Source organism: Nuphar pumila, chromosome 7 (genome assembly GCF_984573655.1).
Source record: "Nuphar pumila chromosome 7, dmNupPumi1.hap1.1, whole genome shotgun sequence".
In the NCBI taxonomy this organism is placed as follows: Eukaryota; Viridiplantae; Streptophyta; class Magnoliopsida; order Nymphaeales; family Nymphaeaceae; genus Nuphar; species Nuphar pumila.
Genome location: NC_143255.1, coordinates 9,463,669 through 9,487,094, shown reverse-complemented (window position 1 = coordinate 9,487,094; position 23,426 = coordinate 9,463,669). Strand labels below are relative to the sequence as shown.

Here is a 23,426-nt window from a genome sequence, read left to right as displayed (position 1 = left end):
GTAAATATATATAATTTTCTTAGGGTAAATACACTGTAGGCCATTGATTTTTCAGCCCTTGAAAAGTTGAACATATATATTAGAAATTCATGATTTAAGCATCAATTTCTACTAAACCAAGCATGTAAATCACATTTGGAGAGTCAGACGTGAAAAAAAAGTTTAGTGTTTGACATTAGAGGGTTCCTTACCCACGAGCATAGTGACAAACCTTTTTTATCGGCAAAATCTCGTTTTTCAAAAACTCGCCAAAAATTAAAACTTTTTCATAAATATTACATTTTCAGCAAAATCTTGGCAATAAAAAATAAATTAAAATATACAAATTATTTTTATAATAAAATATTAATAAGAATTATTAAAAAAATACATGATTTTTCATGATAAATAGCCTTTTAAAACATAAACATCGCGTTTAAATCACGGTATTTATGATTTTTTCATAAATCTTGTGATATTTTGAAAATCTCAGGAGAAATTGCCGTTTTAAACTTTCAGGCAATTTCTCGAGATATTATCCCTAGATTTTCATAAATCTCATGATATTTGTCACTATGCTCACAAGTAAGAACGGTTCGGATTTAGTTCAGATGTGGCCAATACCATATTCGACTGCTAATTGAATGTTAGATAAATGGATTTTTTTTTTGAAGAATGTTGTATTAATGGATTTGAATTCGGATTTGGATGATGAAAAGCTCATACCATATATGTTTTTTTGCATGTAAACATATTCGAATATCCATGCATGATTCAGATATTTGTCGGGTTCAGTTGCAAAAAAATCAAACCCAGATCTGATTATAATAAGATAAAAATATGGTTTTGACTTAACAAATATAACTAAACATAATCAAATTTTATTGGATATCAGATAAAACCGGATTCATTGACATCCTTACCCACGAGGGTAGCAAACCCTATCCCTTTAATTCAATGGCATGTTTGTTTCTTCATTGAAAGTGTCGTACTCTAATCATGCATGCTTGAACAAGGAACCAATAATTGGAGAAAATTCATTACCTATCAAAGCGATACCACACAGTGGCGAGCCCATTAAGTGATCCGGTTCTTGGTGAGGGTTCTTAATCTTAAAAAAAAAGTGGACATGTGTCTCTCTTCTTAAAAGTAACTAGCGATATAGCATTACCCCTTTCATGTGAAACTCTCTAGATTGAAAGCAAGGGAGATAACAAACTGGGTACAGAGATGTTTTTGAACAAAATAAATTTCCAGCTAGTTAGTTTTGCTATCTAAAGTTTTGGTCACAGCAAGCATAACATTCACATGAAACTTGCTAAATAAAAAAAGAGATCAAACATCTAGCTGAAGCGGAAGACAATTTGTAACTCAAACATTTCTGTGGCTACTGAGTTTTGCAGATATGAACCCATATGGTGACAACACTAATGGCTTTTAAGTAGAGGACTTGCATCCGTTTCTAAAGAGGGTGATAACCTCGAAGGACGATTTCTTCGGTTATTGGATCTACGCCCATTGGATATGCACTATAAAGTGTATATAGGGTGTTCTTACTTTTTTTTTTTTTTGAGAAATAATGATTGAGGGGCTCTGTCGCCGGCATGCCATATGACATGTCCTTTGATTTAAGCTGGCATGCCATATGACATGTCCTTTGATTTAAAATGGTTGTCCAATTCATTTTGCTACAGCTACCAAGTTCCACTTCAAATTTAAAGCATTTGTCCCACCTAAGGGAAGCCTCTGCTTTTTTTTAAAGGGCCACTTTAGAGAAAAAGTGTCTCCCCATGTGAGGAAGTATGAACTTATTTTGACAGGAAAGCTGCTTTTTTTGCATTTATTATATGGGTCCAAGCACATATTTGTTTTCATAGACATGTTTGTTTCATTCACACTAGGATAAGAGGCTCTATTTCTTATGAAAGAGTCTTTTTTCTTAGGAAAGGCCGAAAAGACATGAAACAAACACCCACGTTTAATTCACCAGAAAAGCGTCGCTTTGAGAAACCATAATCCCTGGGTGGGGTTGTCCTGCATTTGGAAGTGTGTCCTCATGAAGAATAAAATGGCCTCCACTAGGGTTGTTTTGCCACAAAAAACCCGGGTTCGACTCTTGCAATCGGGAAAAACACCACCCGACATGTTTGAGCAACATTTTTTTTTTTGCCGTTTGATTGGTTGGACACGTTGGGCAGCATTTGTTCAGGACCAGTGAATTGCACTCCTAGGGGTGTGACTCCAACAACCCATGCACCATGTTAAAATCATGCCCCTACTGGATATGCTTTCTCCTTTCTTGTATAGGACCTGTAGCAGTTGGAAGGTTATTTATAGGGGTGTCAACGGATCAGGTTTGGTTCAGACCCAGGTGGAATCAGACTTGGATTAGATTTTCGGGTATGGTATCGGGTCTAGACCTGAGTCTAATTGGGTCTATTATAAGAAAAACCATAACCTAACTCGATAAAAACTACATGAACCAAACCCGATAAAACCATATTTTTTTATCATTTTTACATTGAAAAATTGCAGGTCTTAATCGGAAACTTGGGTCGGGTATAAAATTTCACAAACTATACCTAGGTCCATGTATTAATGGGACCTTCGGGTCTGGACCCAGGTCTTAATCTGGTCTTCTTATTTATCACCATACCCGTATCCTATAGAGTTTAGTAATTCGGGTCGGGTCTGGGTAAACCAGGCCCGTTGACACCCCTACTTGTTTATCACATAGGTAAGAAACACGTGATTTGTTAACGCTGGGGTTTGGGCTCAGCTTGTCTGGCAGTAGTAGTTAGTGCACGTTGCCTTATGTTGGGATGTTGCAAGTTCGAATCCCAATGGTATGAACCGTATGGTTGTATAACTGGTAGGGGTCTGACTAACCCCAGCTTTAAAAAAAAGAAAAGAAAAGAAACAAGTGATTGTTTTATTGTATGTTAGGTGTTGGTTTTTTTGTCTAGGAAAATGTTGGTGTTAAGAAATAATTTGTGAAGAAAAGTGATAAGGAAAGGAACTTAGTGGCTTATGATATAAAGGAAGGAAAAAAATGAACGCAAAACTACAAAACTATTCTGTCTTGTTACTCAATTTGCTGAAAAAACCCTTAGAATGTACTGCCATTATTGTCAGTATATCAATAAAGAATCGAAGTTGATGGTAGTTCAGGAATCTGTTAGAGTTTTACGTATTTTTATGACTGTTTTGATTGGAAAATGGCCAAGGCACACTATTGATCCAAGTGTGCTGTGATTTTGGTTTTAGTTTTTATTTGAAGATGCTTATAACTGTCTATGAGTGATATCTCATCACTCCCTTGTTCCTATACCGACCTTCTGTTTAATGAGATTGCCTTTCACTTAAAAAAAATGAAGTTTTACGTATTTTTGGTTCTGTAAATGTTACGAGAGGTGTATATTTGTGATCACTATAATTAAATTTCTTATGTCGTCTGTGAATAAGATGGAATTGGGTGAAAAGATTGAAAGTTTCGTGGTGTGGTTCTTTGAATTTTTTTTATAACTATTATGGTATGTTTTATTTCTCCTTGTTTGCATTCTTATTTGTCCGTTATTTGAAGTTTTTTTTGCAGAAATGTATGCAATTGTCGAGTTGGAGGCATAGTGACAAAAGTTAAAAATGCCGAAATATCGTTTTTCAAAAAACTCAGGAGAATTTGAACAATTTTCATAATTCTCGCATTTTTGGCAAAATCTTGACAATAAAAATAAATTTAAATAATAACAAATATTTTTATAAGAAATATTAATAAAAATTATTTAAAAATAAAAACACATGGTTTTTTCATGATAAATAACCATTTAAAACGTAAATATCACGTTTAAATCATGGTGTTTATGTTTTTTCATAAATCTCACAATATTTTTTAAATTCTCAATAGAAATTGCCCTTTTAAACTTTCAGGCAATTTCTCGTGATATTATCGTGAGATTTTTATAAATCTCATGATATTTGTCACTATGTTTGGAGGTAATGAAGCATAGGACGAAAATTCAAATAGGTATCCAAACTGGAATTTGTAAACACTATGTTATGAACAAAAGTAAAAAAGCGTACTTAAAAATGTGGTGCATGGATACAGATATTGATTTGGGTACTTGGTAATAGAATTTGGACGTATATATATTTGATTTCTATTTCATTTTTTTTTATAAGCAAGCTGGGGTTAGGCACACCCCCACTTACCATTGGGTTTTGAACTTGCAACATCCCAATTAGGGGTGTCAATGGGTCGGGTTTACCCAGACCAAATCTTATAGGGTCTGTGTATGGTGATAAATAAGAAGACCCGAGTCCGGACCCGAAGGTCCGATCAATACATGGATCTGGGTATAGTTTGTGAAATGTTATATCAGACCCAGGCCCCATCCTAGTTCCAATTAAGACCTACAAATTTTCAATATAAAACTGATAAAAATATTATTTTACCAGGTATGGTCCGGGTCTGGTTCATGTAGTTTTTATTGGGTGCAGGTATGGTTTCTCTTATAGTAGACCTGATTAGACACATGTGCAGACCCGATACCACACCTAAAAATTGGGTCAAGCTTGATTTCACTTGAGTCCGAACCAAACCCGACCCGTTGACATCCCTAGTCTCAACACAAGGTGACATGTACTAGCTGCTCTTACCATACAAGTGGAGCCCCCGTTGGATACGTATAGATTGTGCTCTTTATCGGTTCTGGTTATTCAAGTAGACGCATGTCGGTTCAGGTACAAACAGGGATCAATGGGAGAAGAACGAATTAGGTAAAGAATAGAGCCTACAACCTAGTGTGGGTCCTAAGATTTGGTAGGCAGGAATCAATGTACCAACTGAACAAGTCAAGATTTAAAGGACATAGTTGAGTGCTAGATACATAATCAAGTTCAATTTGGTTTGATATGATCTGTCGTGTTTGATAACCCTGTTTTAAGAAGTGAGCCTGGAAGACATTGTGGTATCGACCATAAGTCAATGAGACAGGTGATCTAGAAGAAGATCTCAATAATCTGAACCTGAATCCCTCCCTGGAGTCGGGTGAAGAACTTCAGGGCTTGTTACCAATGCATTAAAAATTCACACTCTTCGCAGAGAGGGCATGATATGGCACTTGAGGACAGGATCCCAACCTCAATCCTCAATGCAAAGACACATAGGCCGCATTGTCCCTATTGAGGATCAAGATAAGCACAAAGACCACGTCGAGATCAATGATAAAAATGAGCCCAAAGATCTTGTCCAGATGATCTCAAAATCAAGGAAACCAAAATGCAAGACTCTTTTGTAAATCTGTTGATGAAGCTAATGATAGGATTGCGGCCTCGTACATTTACTCACTTGATTTATAAATAATATATAATAAGATGATTGGAAAAGGTTGAAACCATGCGAGTGTGTGAGGTCTCTCTATATTTGTGGATGTAGATTCCTATCAGAATCGAACCACGTTATATTCTGATGTGGTTATCCTTATTTTCTCTCTCTCCTTTGTGTGTGGTTTTTTCTTATTGTTGAGAAAAGTCGACTTGTGACCTGTGACCATGAAGACCCTATCCAACACCAACAGAACTCACAACAATGGTGCCTCAGATGGAGACATTAGTACGATGGTAGCATCACCCTTCTCCAACATGTTAACCGATGACAACTTTTGGGAGTCGCAATTCATCCCTCTATTGAAGAATTTTGAGCTACTCGAATTTGTCAATGGACCCTCTCTATGTTCAAATAAGTTCATTTCTCAACCCAAGCAATCCTCTCCTATTGTGAAACCTGCTTATATTAAATGGCAAAAACAAGACCAACTCCTATTGAGTTGGATCTTATCGTCTCTCGTAGACATAGTTCACAGCCTAATTGTTGGGCTGTCATTATCCTTTGAGATTTAGAATGCTTTTAAGACTAGATATATAGCTAGATTTATGGCCCGAATCATCCAAATTCATGGCCAACTGTAGAATCTATCCAAGGGATCATATTCAATTTATCATATTTTTATAAGGCAAAGGTTATAGCTTATCACCTTGCCCTTGCTTCCAAACCATTGGCTGAAGAAGATTTATTCTCATATATTCTTATTGGTCACTCAAATTCTGAATAAGGGGTGTTGAAGTCATCTATTGTCATTCGTAAAGAGGAGTTCTCTTTAGATGAACTGTATGGCTTATTACTTATTCATGAGGCTCAAGTGAATATTGTTGAGCCTAGTGAATCGATAAGTCCATCTGCAAATTTTTTCAATAAGCAATCAAACCTAAGAAGGGGATACCAAAATCAAAATCGATCAAGTCAAAACAGAAAAAAAAATATTATAAGAATAAGGGGCAACACCGTGGACGTGGTGGTCAGTCCAATCATGGAAGGCAACCTCAAATTTTTTATTTTCAAAATCAAAATAACTTAGTATGTCAGGCATGTGGGAAGTTTGGTCATGGAGAACTGCAATGCATATCCTTCATATTCCAAAGGTAGAATAATCTATTATAAGTATATCTTGCTGCCCCGACACCTGCTAGTTATGGAGATAACACACAATACTTTGATTCGGACGCCACACATCATATTACCGTAGACTTGAACAATATATATGTGCACAACAATTATCAAGAAGGCGATGATCTCAAGGTCGACAATGGGACAAGTTTGAAAATCAATCATGCAGGCTCTTTTATTTTTATTCATCTAGTTCTAAGTTTTTCATGAAAAACATTTTACAAGTTTCGGAAAATCACTCAAAATTTATTATCTGTAAATAAGTTCACTCAAGATAGCAATGCTTTCTTTGAATTTCATCCTCACAAGTGCATTGTGAAGGATCACAAGACGGGTGCTCAACTTCTTCAGGGGCAAAGTAAATGAGGTTTATACCATATTCATCTTCAATAAGCTCAAGCATACATTGGTGAAAGGACAACGATGGACAAGTGGAACAAAAGACTAGGGCATCCTTCTTATAGTATTTTGAATAATGTGTTAAATCGGTATGGTCTTCCATTTTATCAAAATAAATCAACTCTATGGTGTGTGTGGCATGTCAGAAAGGTAAAAGCCACAACTTACCTTTTGATAATGTTAATCTAAATGTGTCAGGATCATTGGATTTGATATTTTCAGATGTGCGGGGACCAACCCTAGTTGGTTTCTCTCAAGGGCATCGTTATTATATTCATTTTATAGATGCTTACTCTTGGTTTACTTGGCTTTACATCATTTCAAATAAATTTGATGTGATTCAAGTGTTTCAAATATTTAAAGAAATATGTTGAAAAGGTTTATGACAGAAAAATCAAGACTCTCCAAAAGTGATTGGGGAGGAGAGTATAGAAAATTTTCAAAATTGCTGCAAGATTAAGGTATCAGGCATCAGGTATCCTGCCTGCATACCCATGAGCAGAATGGGATGGCGAAACACAAGCACCAACATCTAGTAGAAACTAGACTTACTCTTATGGCCCATTCATGTGTCCAAAAATTTTGGAATCATGCCTTCTTGACTGCCACATATTTTATAAATCAGATGTCGTCACCCATTACTAGAAATCAATGTCCCTAGCAAATTCTTTATAAAAGGCCTTTGATTATCATTTTTGTGAGTTTTTTATTATGCTTGTTATCCTTGCATTTTCCCCTTCAACAACCACAAAATGGATTTTCGGAGCACAAAGTGTGTTCTATGGCTACACTCTTAATCACATGGGATATATATGTTTTCATATTGACAATGAAAAGTTATTGTATCTCGACATGTCTTTGACGAGAATTGGTTCGCATACCTTGAACCCAAATCCAATTCGGATACCAACATTCCCCTTGATGGTATTTATATTTTAGTTCCTATACATTCCCATGTTTTCCAAAACCCAAATCTTAGGAATCAAATTCAATCCCAATCTACCACACCAGCTGAAAACTTCTCACCTTCCCCTACCCCAACCCCATTCACTCAGGCCACCCTATTCCTCCATATCAAACAATAATGGTTATCTATCCATCCGCCTGCCCTTTGTTCCCTCCAGTGGCCCACAAAAATTGACCTGTACACACCAAATGGTTATTAGATCTCAAACTGGATCTCTCAAGCCTCGCCTATTCGTTGCTTCTTAGTATCCTATTCCCATGATCGTACTTGCTGAAGTCTCTCAAGATCATGAACCTTCCATGTTTTGTCAAGCAACCTTGATTCGAGATGGTGTCAAGCCATGTAGGATGAATTTCATGTCCTTCACAATTAAATGTGAAAACTTTTGCCTCTCCTCTCAACCAAAACATTGTCAGGTGTAAATGAATTTTTAAAATTAAGCCTAGGGTTGATGGGAACATTAAGCATTTTAAGGTTTGCCTTGTAGCCAAGGGCTTTACTCAAAAAGAAAGGATAAATTATTTCAAAACATTCAGCTCAGTTGTCAAATCCCCCACCATCAAAGTTCTCTCCGTAGCCATCACCTTGGGATGCCCCATTAAACAATTGGATGTACACAATGTCTTCCTGCATGGATATCCGCATGAAGAAGTCTACATGAACCAAACCCAAGGGTTTGTAAACAATCAATATTCATATCATGTCTGTCCCTTTGGAAAGCCCTATATAGGTTAAAATAGGCTCCCCGAGCCTAATTTTATTGATTAAGTGCATTCCTAGAGCACCTTGGATTTTCTAGGTCTCGTACTGACCCCTCATTATTCATCCAGAAAAATTGATCCCTGTTAACCTACATTTTGATATATGTAGACAACATCATTATTACCGGCAACTCCTCATCTCATGTTATAAAATTCATCACAACTATGGGCAGAGAATTTGCACTCAAGGATCTTGGACCTCTCCATTTTTTTTTGGTATAGAGCACTACAAGAAACCTGTGGATTAGCGATGACCTAAATCCGTCGCTAATCCATTGCTAATTCGTCGCTAAACAGTTTAGCGACGGATTAGCGTCGGATTAGAGACAGATAGCTTTCATTGCGAATTTTTCGACGCTAAGTAGCGACAAAACTTATCCGTCGCTAATTTGTGATGAATTAGCAACGAAAATGATCTGTCGCGAGTCTGTCACTATTTTAAATTAGCGATGGATAATAGCCGTCGCGAGTCCTTCGCTATTTTAAATTAACGACGAATAATATCTGTCACTAATCCGTCGCTAAATTTAAAAAAAAAAAAATTTTGCTCGCTGTCGGGAGGTATTCTGGCAGCAATAGGTCGGACTTGGAGCGATTCGTCGGCGATGACAGAGGAGGAGGATGACCTACCACCGGATCCCAGCAAGTCGTACTCCCTCGACCCCAAGATCTCTGATTGGGTCTCGCAGAGGTCGAAATGGACCGATCTCGTTGTTGACGGCCATGACGGAGATGAGGCCGGTGTCGGGGCGGATGGCGTCGCGGAGGTCGTCAGAGCCGACAGGGAGGTAGGTGGCGTGGAAGCGACCTGCTCCCTGGCGCGCTCGACCGCCTCGTCCGACTCCCAGCCATAGAGGTGAGTGCGGGAATGCTGGTTGCCGAAGCGGCCAGTGAAGAAGGGCAGCATCGCGTCCAACACCCGCGGGTCCACCGGCGACGTCGCCTGCATGTCCAGGTACAACGGCCGCCCCGCGATCCGCACGCCCTTCATCGAGATTCCTTCGCCCTCCTCTGCTGCGTCGGAGTTGGGCGACGACAGTCGCGGCGGTCGACATCGTTCAGCAGGATCGTCCGGTGAGCCTTACTGCGGCGAGCATGAGGCTTGACTTCATCGACAGCGGGAGCACGAGGCTCGGTTTAAATCGAACATTAGTTTAAATTTCGAACAGGGAAGAGAGGGAAAATTTCCCGCCTTAGGTGGGAGTGTTTAAATCGAAAATTAGCGATGGAATTAGCGAGGGAATTTTTCCGTCGCTAATCCGTCGCTAATTAGCGACGAATTAGCGACAGAAAAATTCCCTTGCTAATTCCCTCGCTAATTTCCTACAGTTTTGCAGAGAAATTTTTTTGTCGTCGATCTGTCGATAATTAGCGACGGATTTGAGACGGAATTTATACCGTCGCTAATTTCAAAAATATTTCAAAGATTGGCGATGGATAATGTTCTCTCGCTAAGTCCGTCGCTAATTTGCGATGGAAAAAATCCGTCGCTAATAAGGGTTTTTCTTGTAGTGGAGGTCATCTACACACCACTGGGGATTATCCTCAGTGAAAGGAAATATATCCTGGATCTTCTCCATAAGGCTGACATGGATGGGGCCAAACCAGTTAATTCCCCTATCTCAACGTCAACCGGGTTATCTGCTTTGGATAGTGATTCTCTACCAGATCCAACTAAGTATTGACAGATTGAAAGCTCTCTGTAACATGCCACCCTCACTAAGCTTGAACTGGCCTTTTCTATCATCAAAGTTTGCGAATTCATTCACTGTCCAACCACTATTAATTGGGACATCGTTAAGCGAATCCTACTCTACCTCAAAGGTAGTTTGGACCTCAGACTTCATATATCTAGATATAAGGACCTTCGTATCTCTACAGATTCGGATTTGACTGGGTAGGCTGTGTTGATAAAAAATCCATAGGAGGTTTTACAGTTTTCATTGGATCAAATTTGGTTTACTGAAGTGCCTGCAAGCAACACACTGTATCTAGATCCAACAACGAGGCCGAGTATAGAGCTCTTGCAAACACTACTACTGAAACTACGTGGCTTCAAAATTTGTTATTTGAACTTGGAATTCATCTTCTTCACCACCAATCTTATGGTGTGATAACATCAGAGCAACATGAATGTCAGCAAATCGCATCATTTACAACCACAGTAAGCACATAGAGATTGATTTTCATTTCATTTGTGATCGTGTCAATAAGAACTTCAAGTTCATCATATCAACACTCATGATTAGATAGCAGACATTATGACTAAAGCGGTTGGAACAACATGGTTCATTCTTCTTCGCAACAAGCTCAAGCATCATAACCGACCCTTAAGCTTCAGGGGGCATATTGAGGATCAAGATAAGCACAAAGACCACATCAAGATCAAGGATAAAAATGAGCCAAAATATCTCATCTAGATCCAGGATCAAGATGATCTCAAAATCAAGGAAACCAAAATGCAAGACTTGTAAATATGTTGATAAGGCTAATGATAGGATTGCCAACTATGCTGGATTGGAAACTCCTACGTTTCCTCATTTGAATTATAAATAATATATAATAAGATGAATGGACAAGGGGGAAACCATGTGAGTGTCTGAGGTCTCCCTACATTCGTGGATGTAGATTTCTATTGGAATCGAACCACATTAATACTGGTGTGGTTATCCTTCTTTTCTCTGTCTCCTTTGTGTGTGGTTTTTCCTTACTGTTACCTTGATTGTCCCCACACAACATTTGTCATGTCCTCGTGCGGCGTTTGTCCAACATGTCAAATATTCTCTTAGAGTTTGTTTTATTACTTTTCAAGTTTGGACATAACACTTGTCCAACACAGACAAAACACATGTTGTCTATATTAGAAATAATTGTACACGTCTAGTGTTTTCTTGGTTGGACAAGGACATGTGTTCCTTGTGTCCCGTGTTTGATTTGCATTGTGCAGACAATTTTGACACATGAAAAATGGGTCAGATAGCTTCATTTCAGATCGTACGACCCAATTCACCCCACCATTTCAATGTTCGAACCAAGGTTTGCAAACTAGTCGTCATTTTTGTACAAAACTCGTCTGAGTCATGGGCTGATTCAGCTGAGTCATGCATATATATATACATATATAATGTATTTTATATATAATTACATATATTATATAAAATATAATATAAATATTGTGTTTATTATATATAAAAATATCGTTATACATGCATTAATAATATTATACATTAAACATATTATAAACAATATTATATAATGCACACACACATATATATAACATACTATAAAATATAAACTTAGCATGACCTAGCGAGTGACGAGTCAATCACGAACTAGCTGAATGATGAGTCATTAAGTTTTAAAACCATGGTTTAAACATGTTTGGATTGGATATTAGCCCCATATATAGATCTCAGGTTATAATACCAAAAAATATTTAAAATGCGGGTAATTTGAAAAATAGGAATTCATATTTTTTGATGTACAAATGCTTTAATTTGCTTCTAATTATAAAAAGTGTATTTTAGCCCCAAATATGGGTCTCTACTAGATCCAAATACTAAAAAATGCTTAAATCGAGTAATTTTTACATAAAATGAAAATCCAAAAACATGTGTATTCAAAATCACATTCTATGTTCCAGCACATAAAATGATTTTGCATGAGTTTTTCAACTTTTTAGATTTTTCTTAGGTTTATATTGGCAAAATTTTGTAGAAATAAAAAAATAATTTATCAACATAATCTTGAAAATTTTTAAATATAAAAGGCCCTAATCAAATCAAACTCTAATTCAAAAGCCCTAATCAAATATATATATATATATATATATATATATATATATATATATATATATATATATATATATATATATATAGAGAGAGAGAGAGAGAGCCGAAACAGGATAATCAACATTAACAAAAAAACAAACGAGATCAACAAATTGTTGAGCCCACAAAAACAAAAAAAAAAAACAAAAAAAAAGGACCGATGGAGCAAAATCGATGCCAAACTCAAGCCACCAGGACAGAGGGCACCAGAAAGGATTGATCGTCGCACTCGGAAGAGGGATTGGAAAGATGAATACGCAAGATTGAATAAACATCAGCCATAATGCAATGTGCGAGTTTGGGGATGACCACCAGGATCTGACGAAAAATAGCATCATTGCATGCCATCCAAACAGACCACCAGGTAGTAAGCAACCACGTCCTCCAGATCATCCTCCAGTGTCTGCTACACCTGATAAGAATGGGGCCCATGAGCATATCTAACACGAATGATTCCTCTTTGAGGATAACTTTTGGATGGCGCCACTTCCTTTTAAATATCTCCCCAAATAATGGGCAAGACCAGAATAAGTGAGAAATAGATTCTTCAACTGCGTGACAAAGAACACACCAACTGGCGAGGTGAAAACCCAACCTCTTAAGATAACTGTGAGTTTGGACCCTATCCTGCAAGATTAACCAGGCTAGGATTCGAGAACGGAGGGTAGGGCCCTTAGCCCAAAGCACACCTACAGGGAACCAATCAGCCCCCGAAGGTAGGATCAGTACAACTTGTTAGTGCAAAACCTACCATTTTGGTAAAGCACCCATTGTGACCACTGAGAATTAAAAACAGTGTCCCCAATATGGTCTCTTAGAATTGATATTGCGGTCAGCCACATGCGACACAAGTAAGAGATCGCTGACCCGTTGACCTTATCTAAGGAGAAGTAAGTCTGGATCACCATATTTAGTGTAGAGCAACCGAGCGCAAGGAGATTCTGGGTGGTTAGCGGACCAACAAATCTTGGCGACGAGAGCAATACTCCTTGGTCTGGGCATGAAAACCCCTAAGCCAGCATATGCTTGGGGAGCACCACCGTGCGCCAACCGACCAAATGATGCTTGCCCTGATGGTAGCACCCGGACCAAAGAAAGTCCGCCAGAAGACTAGAGATCCATTTTTCCACACCTACGGGCATCACAACATGGACATGAAAAAATCAGAGAGAGAGAGAGAGAGAGAGAGAGAGAGAGAGAGAGAGAGAGAGAGAGAGAGAGAGAGATGGTCATTGCCGGTGAGAATAGAGGGAGAGGACGAGGGCAAGCTTAGGGGGATGAGGGGGCGTTGAGGTATTCCCCCCAAGTCATCCATTTTTTTTAATATTTATTTATTTTTATTTTTAAAATTTTATAAAATTTTCAATCGTTCTGCTCGTCCCAGTTTGAAGTGCAACGAGTGTTTTTTGTCTGGGATGGGCAGAAGAACTCTTCCCTGCGTCCAGCGTTTAATTACAAACGCATCGCGGGGATAAACACGCGCTTAGGTAAGGTTTGATTGTCTTCGGTACAGAAGAGCCGCAATCCTGTAAGGTAAACAATATGGATATGTTCAGGGTTTGTTTTCAATATCATATCAATTTTAGTGATGTTGAACTCTCTTTAAAACTACAGGAAAATGGTAACGGTTGAATCTAAGTAAAACATACGAGAGCATATTACCATTTTTTTTAATAGCCCAAGAGAAAGAAACCGCATTGGCTAACCTCCAGTAAGTAAAACCCTTGAGGTCCCCCTGCCCACCGAAGAGTATACTTGGTGCAAGAGATGCCACCAATCATGAAACTTGTGACGTCCCAAAAGATTGAAATTGACTTGGCATAACAAACGTCCACCGCAGGGACAAAGCTTGCGTAAAAAATGCATGGCCTCTTGCTATCTGACTGAAAAGCCATAAAACCTCGAGGCCTAGCAGGCTGGCTATCAACTCGATAGCATTCACAAGTTATCCCTATCAAATATGGGGAGCCCTTGTGGGCGAGATGACATAGTGTTTACTGTTTAGTAATTATGAAACAAGTAACAGATCTGGATTAGAAAGTTGGATATCTTTACTAAGGATCCAATTGGTTCTGGACCTTTATAATTTAAAATATTATAAAAAACATCACATAATATTAAAATAATAAGGATTGTGCTATGACATGTCATGTGGCATGCTATGTCATTAGAAATAAGAACCTAAATAACGTATCCAGATGACAGTTAAACATTTGTTCTTGAAGCGTTGAAGCAATAAATGGGTTGGGACAATTGAAATTATAAATATATGTTTATACACCAAAATAGATAAATATATTTGTTATCAATGAAAAAATAAAAAACACTGTGATCTTCTATACTTAAGAAATTTTGTGTACTCGTGTCTTGCATTCATACCAAGTTTACATATGTGCCGTGTTCGTGTTCGTGTTCGTGTTCGTGTGATGTAACTTGTATAATGTCACATGGACATTCTCAAAGGAGACTTGACACATCATTTTGTTGCAATCTTCTGAAGAATTGAAGAATATAGTATATAACGTAACACGACACGAGTGCAAATTGAAGTATCCCTATGACATAGAAACAAGTTGGTGAGCTCGAAAGGCAAATGGGAAATTTAATTTATTTGGTTATGGGTTACTTTAGAACACAAGTTCGAAAAAAAAATGGCGACAGCTAAATTGTCATGAGAAGTTGAACATTTTTATTTTTTTGTATTTTCATTGGAGTTGGCAATAATAAATTCATGAGAAATTAAGAATACTTTTCTTGTTTTTTCATTGGTATCAATACAAACAAATTAACTAAAACTTAAGAATAATTTTCTTGTGTTTTCATCCGCATCAACAAAAATAAATTTATCAAGTTAATAAAAAAATTAAGAACTAAATATGAGAAATCAATCCTTTCATCATGAGGACTAGGCTCGCTTTCACCCAGGACTGGTGCCCTTTATCTCTCTTCCGCTCTGGCTTGCTTGACTGAAAAAATATACAAATAAAACAACCCATTAATTTTTATGGAAAAATAACCAAAATCCACCCACCTAGACAGATGTAGGGCTGTCCATGATTCAACTTGGTGAGCCTATTTTATGAGCCGAACAAGAGGAGCCAAGCTAAGACCTACTCCTCTCTCTAGTTTTTTTGGGGAGCAAGAGGTGTACATCTGACCGGGTATCCGATGGGCTTTTGGATACCCGGCACGAATCGGGTTAGTATCGGGCTGCAATTTGCAGCCCCACCCCGAATAATGTCGGGACAGGCCTGATTAGATAATCAGGCTCTAATCCGGGCCATTGGCCTGATAGGTCTGGCCCATTAGCTGGGACAAGCCCCGAGTATGGCTGAGTCAGGCCAAGACATGGGTCAGGCTCGATGGCCACTCTCAGTTTTTTTTTTTTATTTACATAGAGAAACTACCCTCAAGATGAGAGACCTAGTGGTTCTGGCTCTGCCTGCTGTAGTATTATAATCACTGTCCTAGCAGCACAAAACTTTGTGAGCTTACCCTTTGTCTTCAAGAGTCATCATGCTTCAATTTACGCAAAGAATGACGCCCATAGAATTTGAACCTAGACCACTCCCTAGCGGCCTAGGAAGCTTGATCTGGAAACAGGAAACAGAATACTTAATTACCTAAGTTTGGAGGCTTCAACAAAATTCATTTCTTGTTCATTTTTTTATATTTACACTAATAAACCCTCAGGATTAGAGACCTGGCAGTGCTAGCTCTGCCTGCCATACTTACTGCCACTGTCCTGAGAGCGTAAACCTCCGTGGGCCTACCCTTTACCCCCAGAGAGTTGCCATGCTTCACAAGGGGTGACACCCATGGGATTTGAACATAGACTGCTTGCCTAACGCATTAGGCCTCATTCCACTGCACCAAACTCCTTTGGGGCATTTCTTGTTCATATGAAGTGTGAATTCTATTTAGAATCATGTTTCTGATGAACAGAAACATGATTTCAACTAGTTGGCAAGCTCAGTGTATATTCATAGTTACCAAAATATGTGCACTTTCCACTTTGGCAATCTCAGTGTCCATTTATTGTTATTGAGAAAAGCTGCAGTCTCTTGATGCTTATGTTATTCTTTTTATGTGAATTAATTTAATGACTTGTGTAACAGTTTATGGATTTCGCTGTCCATCATTAAAACTTCAATGTTTTCCATCCCCATATTGCATCCTACTCGTAGAGAATTCTCATCCGTTACCATCAGTCTTGCCACTTTTTGCTTCCACATTGTATTTTTTCCCTTGTCCTTCTGCTTCATGTTGTTAAAGTTATATATATATATATATATATATATATATATATATATATATATATATATATATATAACTTTATTTCTGTTGAGTTATAATTAGTTTTATCCATGAGGGGTATTTTAGTTTTTTTCATCCTTGTATAGGTACTGTCCATTAGGAACAGTTTTGTCTTTTATTCTTTTTATTTATTTATATTTTATTTTGGGTATTTTCTATGAAGTGTGAGGCTCTATTCTCAATGGTTATCGTGTAAAATGCTCACGAGGTTGTGGGAGTTGTAGTGACTCAAGAGGACATGTCACTCTTCAAACTCCTGTTTGGCTCTTCTCTCTTATTATCTTTCACATGGAGCATGATTTCAAAATCAATCTTTCTTTCAAGATAAATGGATCCAACTACATGATGTGGGTCTCCACAATACAGAACAACCTGAAAAAAAAAAACTTTGGGAATATATGATGGGCAATTTTTGAACCACAACTTGGGCTCACAAAAGTAGAAAGAGATCAATAGAAGGCTATTAAAAAATATGTTTGTGCCAAAGCCATTCATAACTATCAAACTAAAGTCAAAGACTGGCATAATAATCATGCCAAAATTCTCACATGGTTTATGAATAATATTGACATCAAGATATGTGTCAATATTGCAAAGTTTGGGAAAGCCTTACGAAGCTTGGTCTTTCATTAAAAGAATGTACATGCAAAAAGACCTTTCAAAACAAATTTTTTTGCAAGAGAAAATTAAAACAACTAAACAAGGAGACACTAGTATCTACAATTATTTTAGTGTACATTATAAGAACATATAATGTCATAGTAAAAATATCTATGGACGACGATATTTTATCATTGCTCTTATCTCATCGGTAATATGAATAGGAAGATGCAAAAAAATGGTCAAAAAGACATATTGTCGTTGAAGAGCAAGACGGGATGAGAGAGAAGGAATCATTAACGTGGTTGGGTCATAGAGACCTACATCCATGACTGAACAGAGGCCAGCACACTTCCATTATCATAAGGACTGGCTACAAATAGAGGCAGATCCACAAATCATGGCAACAAAAAAACGGAAAGATAAGATTGCCCACAAAATACAAATCTGGTAGATATAGGAGCGATTGTAAGAGATAATATTGGAAGCCTAAAACCGGTGCCCAGGGATATCGCCCATTCCTGCATTTTCCTGCAAGTGATCCACCGCTAGCTTCCAAGTAATCCTCATGGAGTCACAGGCTCCACTTTTAGTCGTTCATCTTTTCCGAATACATTCTATGCTTGCTTTTTGAGGTTTCGTTGGCCTGTTAGAGATATCTGGAATTTAGATTGCTCTATTAGTGCCTAGAAGCATTTCCGTTACAGCTAGCAAATGTATGCAGAACCTTACCTTGCTCAATTCTAAGCACAAGTGACACATGATTATCTTAAAATCCTCATATCAGTTTTATATCCTCGAAGGGCCTATGTTTGACTGAGAACAAACCCTGGCAGGAACTTAGTAGTTTCATTCCGCAATTTTGATTCATATGCATGAGATCTGTCCAATTTTGAGAATTCAAAACTGGTAAGTTGCTTGTGTAGGGCTAAAACATACTAGTGTTGCATACAAAAACAACTGAAAACATTGGAATTTGGTCAGAGTATAAAATCATGGCATTTTCCATTCATGTTTGAATGTGTTGCAGGTTCCTGCGCCATCCCTCCAGATTCTGTTCTGCTGTTTGACTTGGAGTTTGTTGGTGTGGCTTAATGAGTGCTTAACACGAGTCCCCTGCTTGCCATTTATTTCAAGCAGAGCTTCTATTAAAGGAAAATTTATGATTTAGCGCCACATTTACATCTAGGTGGATCGATCTATATATATATATATATATATATATATATATATATATATATATATATATATATATATATATATATATATATATATATATATATATATATATATATATATATATATATATATATATGTGTGTGTGTGTGTGTGTGTGTGTGTGGAGAGAGAGAGAGACTTTTGAATGCAAAGCCTCAGAAATATTGGCTCCTATTCAAAGTTTAATATGCTGCATTATGTTTCTTTGAATGGCAATATGCTGCATTACGTAGTGTTCTAATCATGGTAGCAAAATCCACCATGGTAGCATTCCCCATCTCCCTTGGTAAGGAGCTTCCATATAACCAAAGCTGTGGATCTTAGGGTTCAAATGGGATTTGCTTGATATTGTTAGATATGGACCCACCAAAACGGGGAGAGAACCTTGGCTCGGATTTGGATAAGACCTGTTATGTTCTTCCGGTGTTGATCATGTTGAGCGTGAGTTTTATATTTGATACATTTTGACAACAAAAGTTGGCCCTTTCATGAAAGTTGAGGCAGTTGGTTAGCACAAACACCTACAACCAACAACTCTATTTGGGAGCAGGTAGTTGGGATGACACGGTGGTGGTGGTTTGGGAGAATGAAGTTGTGAAGGTAGCTTAATGGAATTGAGAAAGGAGATGAGATCTCTCCATATTTGTGATAAAATTAGGAATTGGTAACCACCACCTCTAGAGGTGGCAGCTGCCAATTCCATAAATTGATAGCTTCCAGTAATCCAAATCCCTAAACTCCATCTGTCAAACAGAACCTTAAATGTGGTAGCTACCAATTCCAGAAATCGATGACTTGTTTTTCCAATTCCATAAACTCCATCCAACTCTCATCTCCCAAACAGAGCTTAAGTTTACTTGGCTGTTACTTGCTACAACCAGACCCAGTCAGCATACACTTAAGCCAAATCCAGATCAAAGTGCACAACGTCGGTCTGAATATTTCTTGCTAAAACTAGACACATTGTTTCATCTGAGAAAGATACAATTTGGTATGCAGGTTAGATAATCCATCATGGTACTAATGAGACAGGCATCTGGTCTTTCCAGGTTTAATGATTTTTTTCAAGGAAAAAAAATTAGACCATTTTTCAATTTATGCATCTCATCCTTGCGCAGGGGCCATGCGAATCTTCCCTGTATTGTTCCAATTTTATTGGATTGTCTCTGAAGAAACTTCCAGATCTAATGATTAAATGTGAAAAAACTGTACAAAGTGAATTCCAAATTTGCGGCCTATATTTAGTAAAAGAATGCAATAAATTGCTAGTACCAGATTTGATATGATTGATCAATCCTTTTATATGTACGACCATTTGACATGAGAAGCAGATGCACCATGTTATTGCGTTATTAAATCATGACATTACCAGTTAAAAGGTCCACAATGGTGTTGAGCATATACCCCCGCCCCTAAAAAACCAACTTCACTCGTACCATAGATCAAAATAGACCTTCATGGTCCCATGGTTGGGCCATTGCGCTTTTGCTCAAAATCTCAAGCCATCAATCTTCTGAACCATAAACTTGCAGTCCTAGAGTTGTTATCATGTTTACTGTTCAAGAGGAAAAATATTACCTCTTGCTTTTCTTTTTCGTGTGAATCAGAAAATATAACATGAAATATGTTTACAAAAGACGAGAACATGAAACATCACAAGTTCGAAACCTACGGGTGGAGTCCCTTGCTGCAAGGTTGAATCTGGGTGTACTCCCCGGTGGGCAGGGGGGCCTCAAGACCAACTGGAGGTCAGCCAATGTGTCGGTGATTTGGGAGACTAGAACATGAAAGAAGATGAGAGGCCTCTTTCCTAGACCTTAGAATCAATCAGCACTCTAATGATAATTCATGTGCTATTATTCAATAAAAGCAGAAAACCAACACATACTTTTCTGATTTCACAATGACTTTCTTTTTTAACTTTTTGAGTTATAATTACAAAGAATGTTCAAAGATAACACAACCGATATGAAACCATAACAGGATGACAGGAATATAATCCCTATATGACTATAAACTTATCTAACATGTTTTTCCTGTATAAAGATCGATGCTTCCTATCTGAAACCGAGATGTTGCTTTGCTGTCACGAACAGCCAGAAACCTGAACCTGAAAGTGCATCCCTTGAAACATATATCATGATCAAACAAGAAACCCAACAGGTAACATCTGGTGTTGGAATTACCTGAATGCATTCGCCTTGCACCTGTTTGCTGGATCTACTGTGAATGCCTTACGCATGAATCGTGTTTGAAACATCTGCGAGCGTTGGGTGTCCAAAATAAACCAGCTCTGGCCCATATCATTACTTCCTTCCACAACCCTAGCAATGAAGATGATGTTTAAAGATGAGATACATGACATTTTTGGTATACAGCATAAATCATATCAATGGAAATTCTACACATATAGTAACAAAGAAAATATGATAATCCTGATAATTATGTTTCGACACATAATTAAGGAAAGATAAGCCAGAACCACAAGTTTACTCTTAGCTTTTTGTTTGATTTATACTTTTTGATTGCAGTTATCCTGAACCAACGTTATTCTACTGGATCCAAAAAGCCGAGGGAAGTTTGAATGGCATATAGATTTGGTTATTTCTGTTTAATCACAAAGAAAAACCCTCTACATGCCCTTAACCATTAAATGTCTTGTAGGAATAGGGGGCCCAAAGTTTAAGTTTGCTAAGTGATTATTGCAGCTTTGCACTTCTAAAGCATCAAAAAATCAGAATACGCATCCATTTCTCTGGTCTATGTAAAGAAAATGAAGAACAATAAATCTACCAAAGACTGTATGTATAATGGTCGCTAGTTAACATTAGCTGCATTTTTCTGCATTAAGGAATTTGAAGAAAATGCCTACTAAAACAATTGCATCTAGAAGCAATTAATAACTTAAAGTGATGTCACAGAATTTACAAGTCTTTAACCATTATCAATGCGCAACCATACAAATATCCCAGTTAATGAGATAAGAATCTAAAAACAATTAACACAAATTACAAACATCCATACTCTCATCATATAAATTTGCACACAGTACAAGCTTGTTTTCTTTCATTTAACTTTTCCCTACAGATTTCATCTCTTTGTTAAAAATAGTCACTACAAAGAATGTTTAAGAAAATAGTTGGATCTATACCTACCTGCACATTTTGTATAAATGTAGAGGGGAAAGAATCATGAGTAACATGCTTGAATTATGTCACATGGGTGCGGGTGCGGGTGCGGGTGCGGGCGCGGGTGTGGGTGCGGGGATTCGGCACTTCCAAAAAACCCGGGTGCGGGGGTGTGGCAGGGGCAAAAATGTAAAATATATATATATATAAGGGGGTCCGGGGGTTCCCCCGACGCGGGTTTTTTCAAATTTCATTTTATATGCAGCTGCACGATAGCGCACCCATCTCGTCAGGAGAACAATGAATACTAATAGCCAGCAAGGCTACCACCATCATTATCATTTATTATGGAGAGAGAAAATCCTTTACGAAAAAGAAGGATCAGCAAGGATACCACCATCATTATCATTTATTATGGAGAGAGAAAATCCTTTACGAAAAAGAAGGATCAGCAAGGCTACCACCATCATTATAATTTATTATGGAGAAAGAAAATCCTTTACGAAAAAGAAGGATCAGCAAGGCTACCAGGATTGAAAAGGCAGGAGCAGCAGCTGCCAGCAGAATTTTTTTTAAAAAAAATTCCCCAGCCCATTTCATAGGGCAATTTTTTTAAAAAAAAAAATCAAAAAAAAAAATGGACCTAAATGATCCTGGGTGCGGTCAACGCACCCAGGATCGGGTTGACCGCACCCGATGCCGCACCCGCACCCGCGTCGAGTCGCGTCGACGCGGGTGCGACACCCTGCTAGCCGAATCCCTGTGACATAGTGCTTGAAGATGCAGTGTCCTTCAAAATACAATATGGGATCTTTTCTTATTATAAAAACCTGAAATCCTATGATCTTTTCGGGTTGCAAAGATGCCATTCTACATGATTGCTATGGAATATGCCCATATAGAGCCATATAACAAGCACACAATTAATAAATCATGTCTCTTTCCTTCTAAACCAACTCAGGCTTTTAACTGGAATGCACAACGCATAAGTTCATCTCTATCAAAAGGATAAATACTCTTCTATCACAGAAGATGTAGGCAATCTGTTTTTATACAAGTAAAGTTGTAATATCACGTATTTTCTTACTTAGTCATTTTCTGGTTTTTCGAAAATTTGGCTAAGTCTGGGAGAAAAATCGTTTGAACCTCGATTTTTAACCGATGCTTTTGAGTTTAGGCTTGGACCAGGTCTCATCAGTTAGGTCAAGATGAGCCAATCAAAACGTGAGAAAAAGTTTAATTTTTTATTTTTAAATTCGAGCGAAATTCAGATTATTTTCGAACGAAATTCAGAATTTAATATTCGTGTAATATGTCGGTGGATGTGTCTCGACATGCTGAGCGCAATGGTATGTCAATTTTTCGAATTCGAGTTTCGTTTGGCCCAAAAATCACATTTTTTCGAAAAAGGAGCAGTTTGTCGGTTTGGATCCAGAGTTGGATCGGATTGGATCCGATGGTTTTGATCCAAATTAATATGGATTTGGACTCTATCCAAGACCCATATTAACTGGATTTGGTCCAGTCCAAAATTTATTTGGATTTTTGGAAATGGATTTGGATCTTGGATCTGGATCCAGATCAAAATCCATGCCCAATGTTTTTCTAGCTTTAAATTCAATAACAAGCTTTAATTTGGGGTTAAATAGGGTTGAGAAGTCTCCTAAATTAATTTAGCTATTTTTGAAAACTTTAAAATAATTATTAATTAATTAATACTAAATA

General features: G+C 37.7%; 1 protein-coding gene and 1 non-coding gene across 3 annotated transcripts in view; both read right to left on the bottom strand.

Annotated features, from left to right (window-relative positions):
• Nucleotides 1-19,645: 19,645 nt before the first annotated feature.
• Nucleotides 19,646-19,750, bottom strand: LOC149831074 (U6 spliceosomal RNA). Its single transcript, XR_016433483.1, has one exon. It is a non-coding gene; the product is annotated as a U6 spliceosomal RNA (small nuclear RNA).
• A 657-nt stretch (nt 19,751-20,407) lies between these two features.
• Nucleotides 20,408-23,426, bottom strand: part of PNG1 (peptide-N-glycanase 1) — a 98,681-nt gene continuing 95,662 nt past the window's right edge. For both annotated transcript variants that reach the window (XM_090013650.1, XM_090013651.1), the window contains exons 16-17: nt 20,760-20,897; nt 20,408-20,683 (exon numbers count right to left, since the gene is read on the bottom strand). In XM_090013650.1, the coding sequence (XP_089869776.1) occupies nt 20,596-20,683; nt 20,760-20,897 (226 nt within the window). In that variant the 3' untranslated portion in view covers nt 20,408-20,595. The remainder of the gene's footprint in view (nt 20,684-20,759; nt 20,898-23,426) is intronic.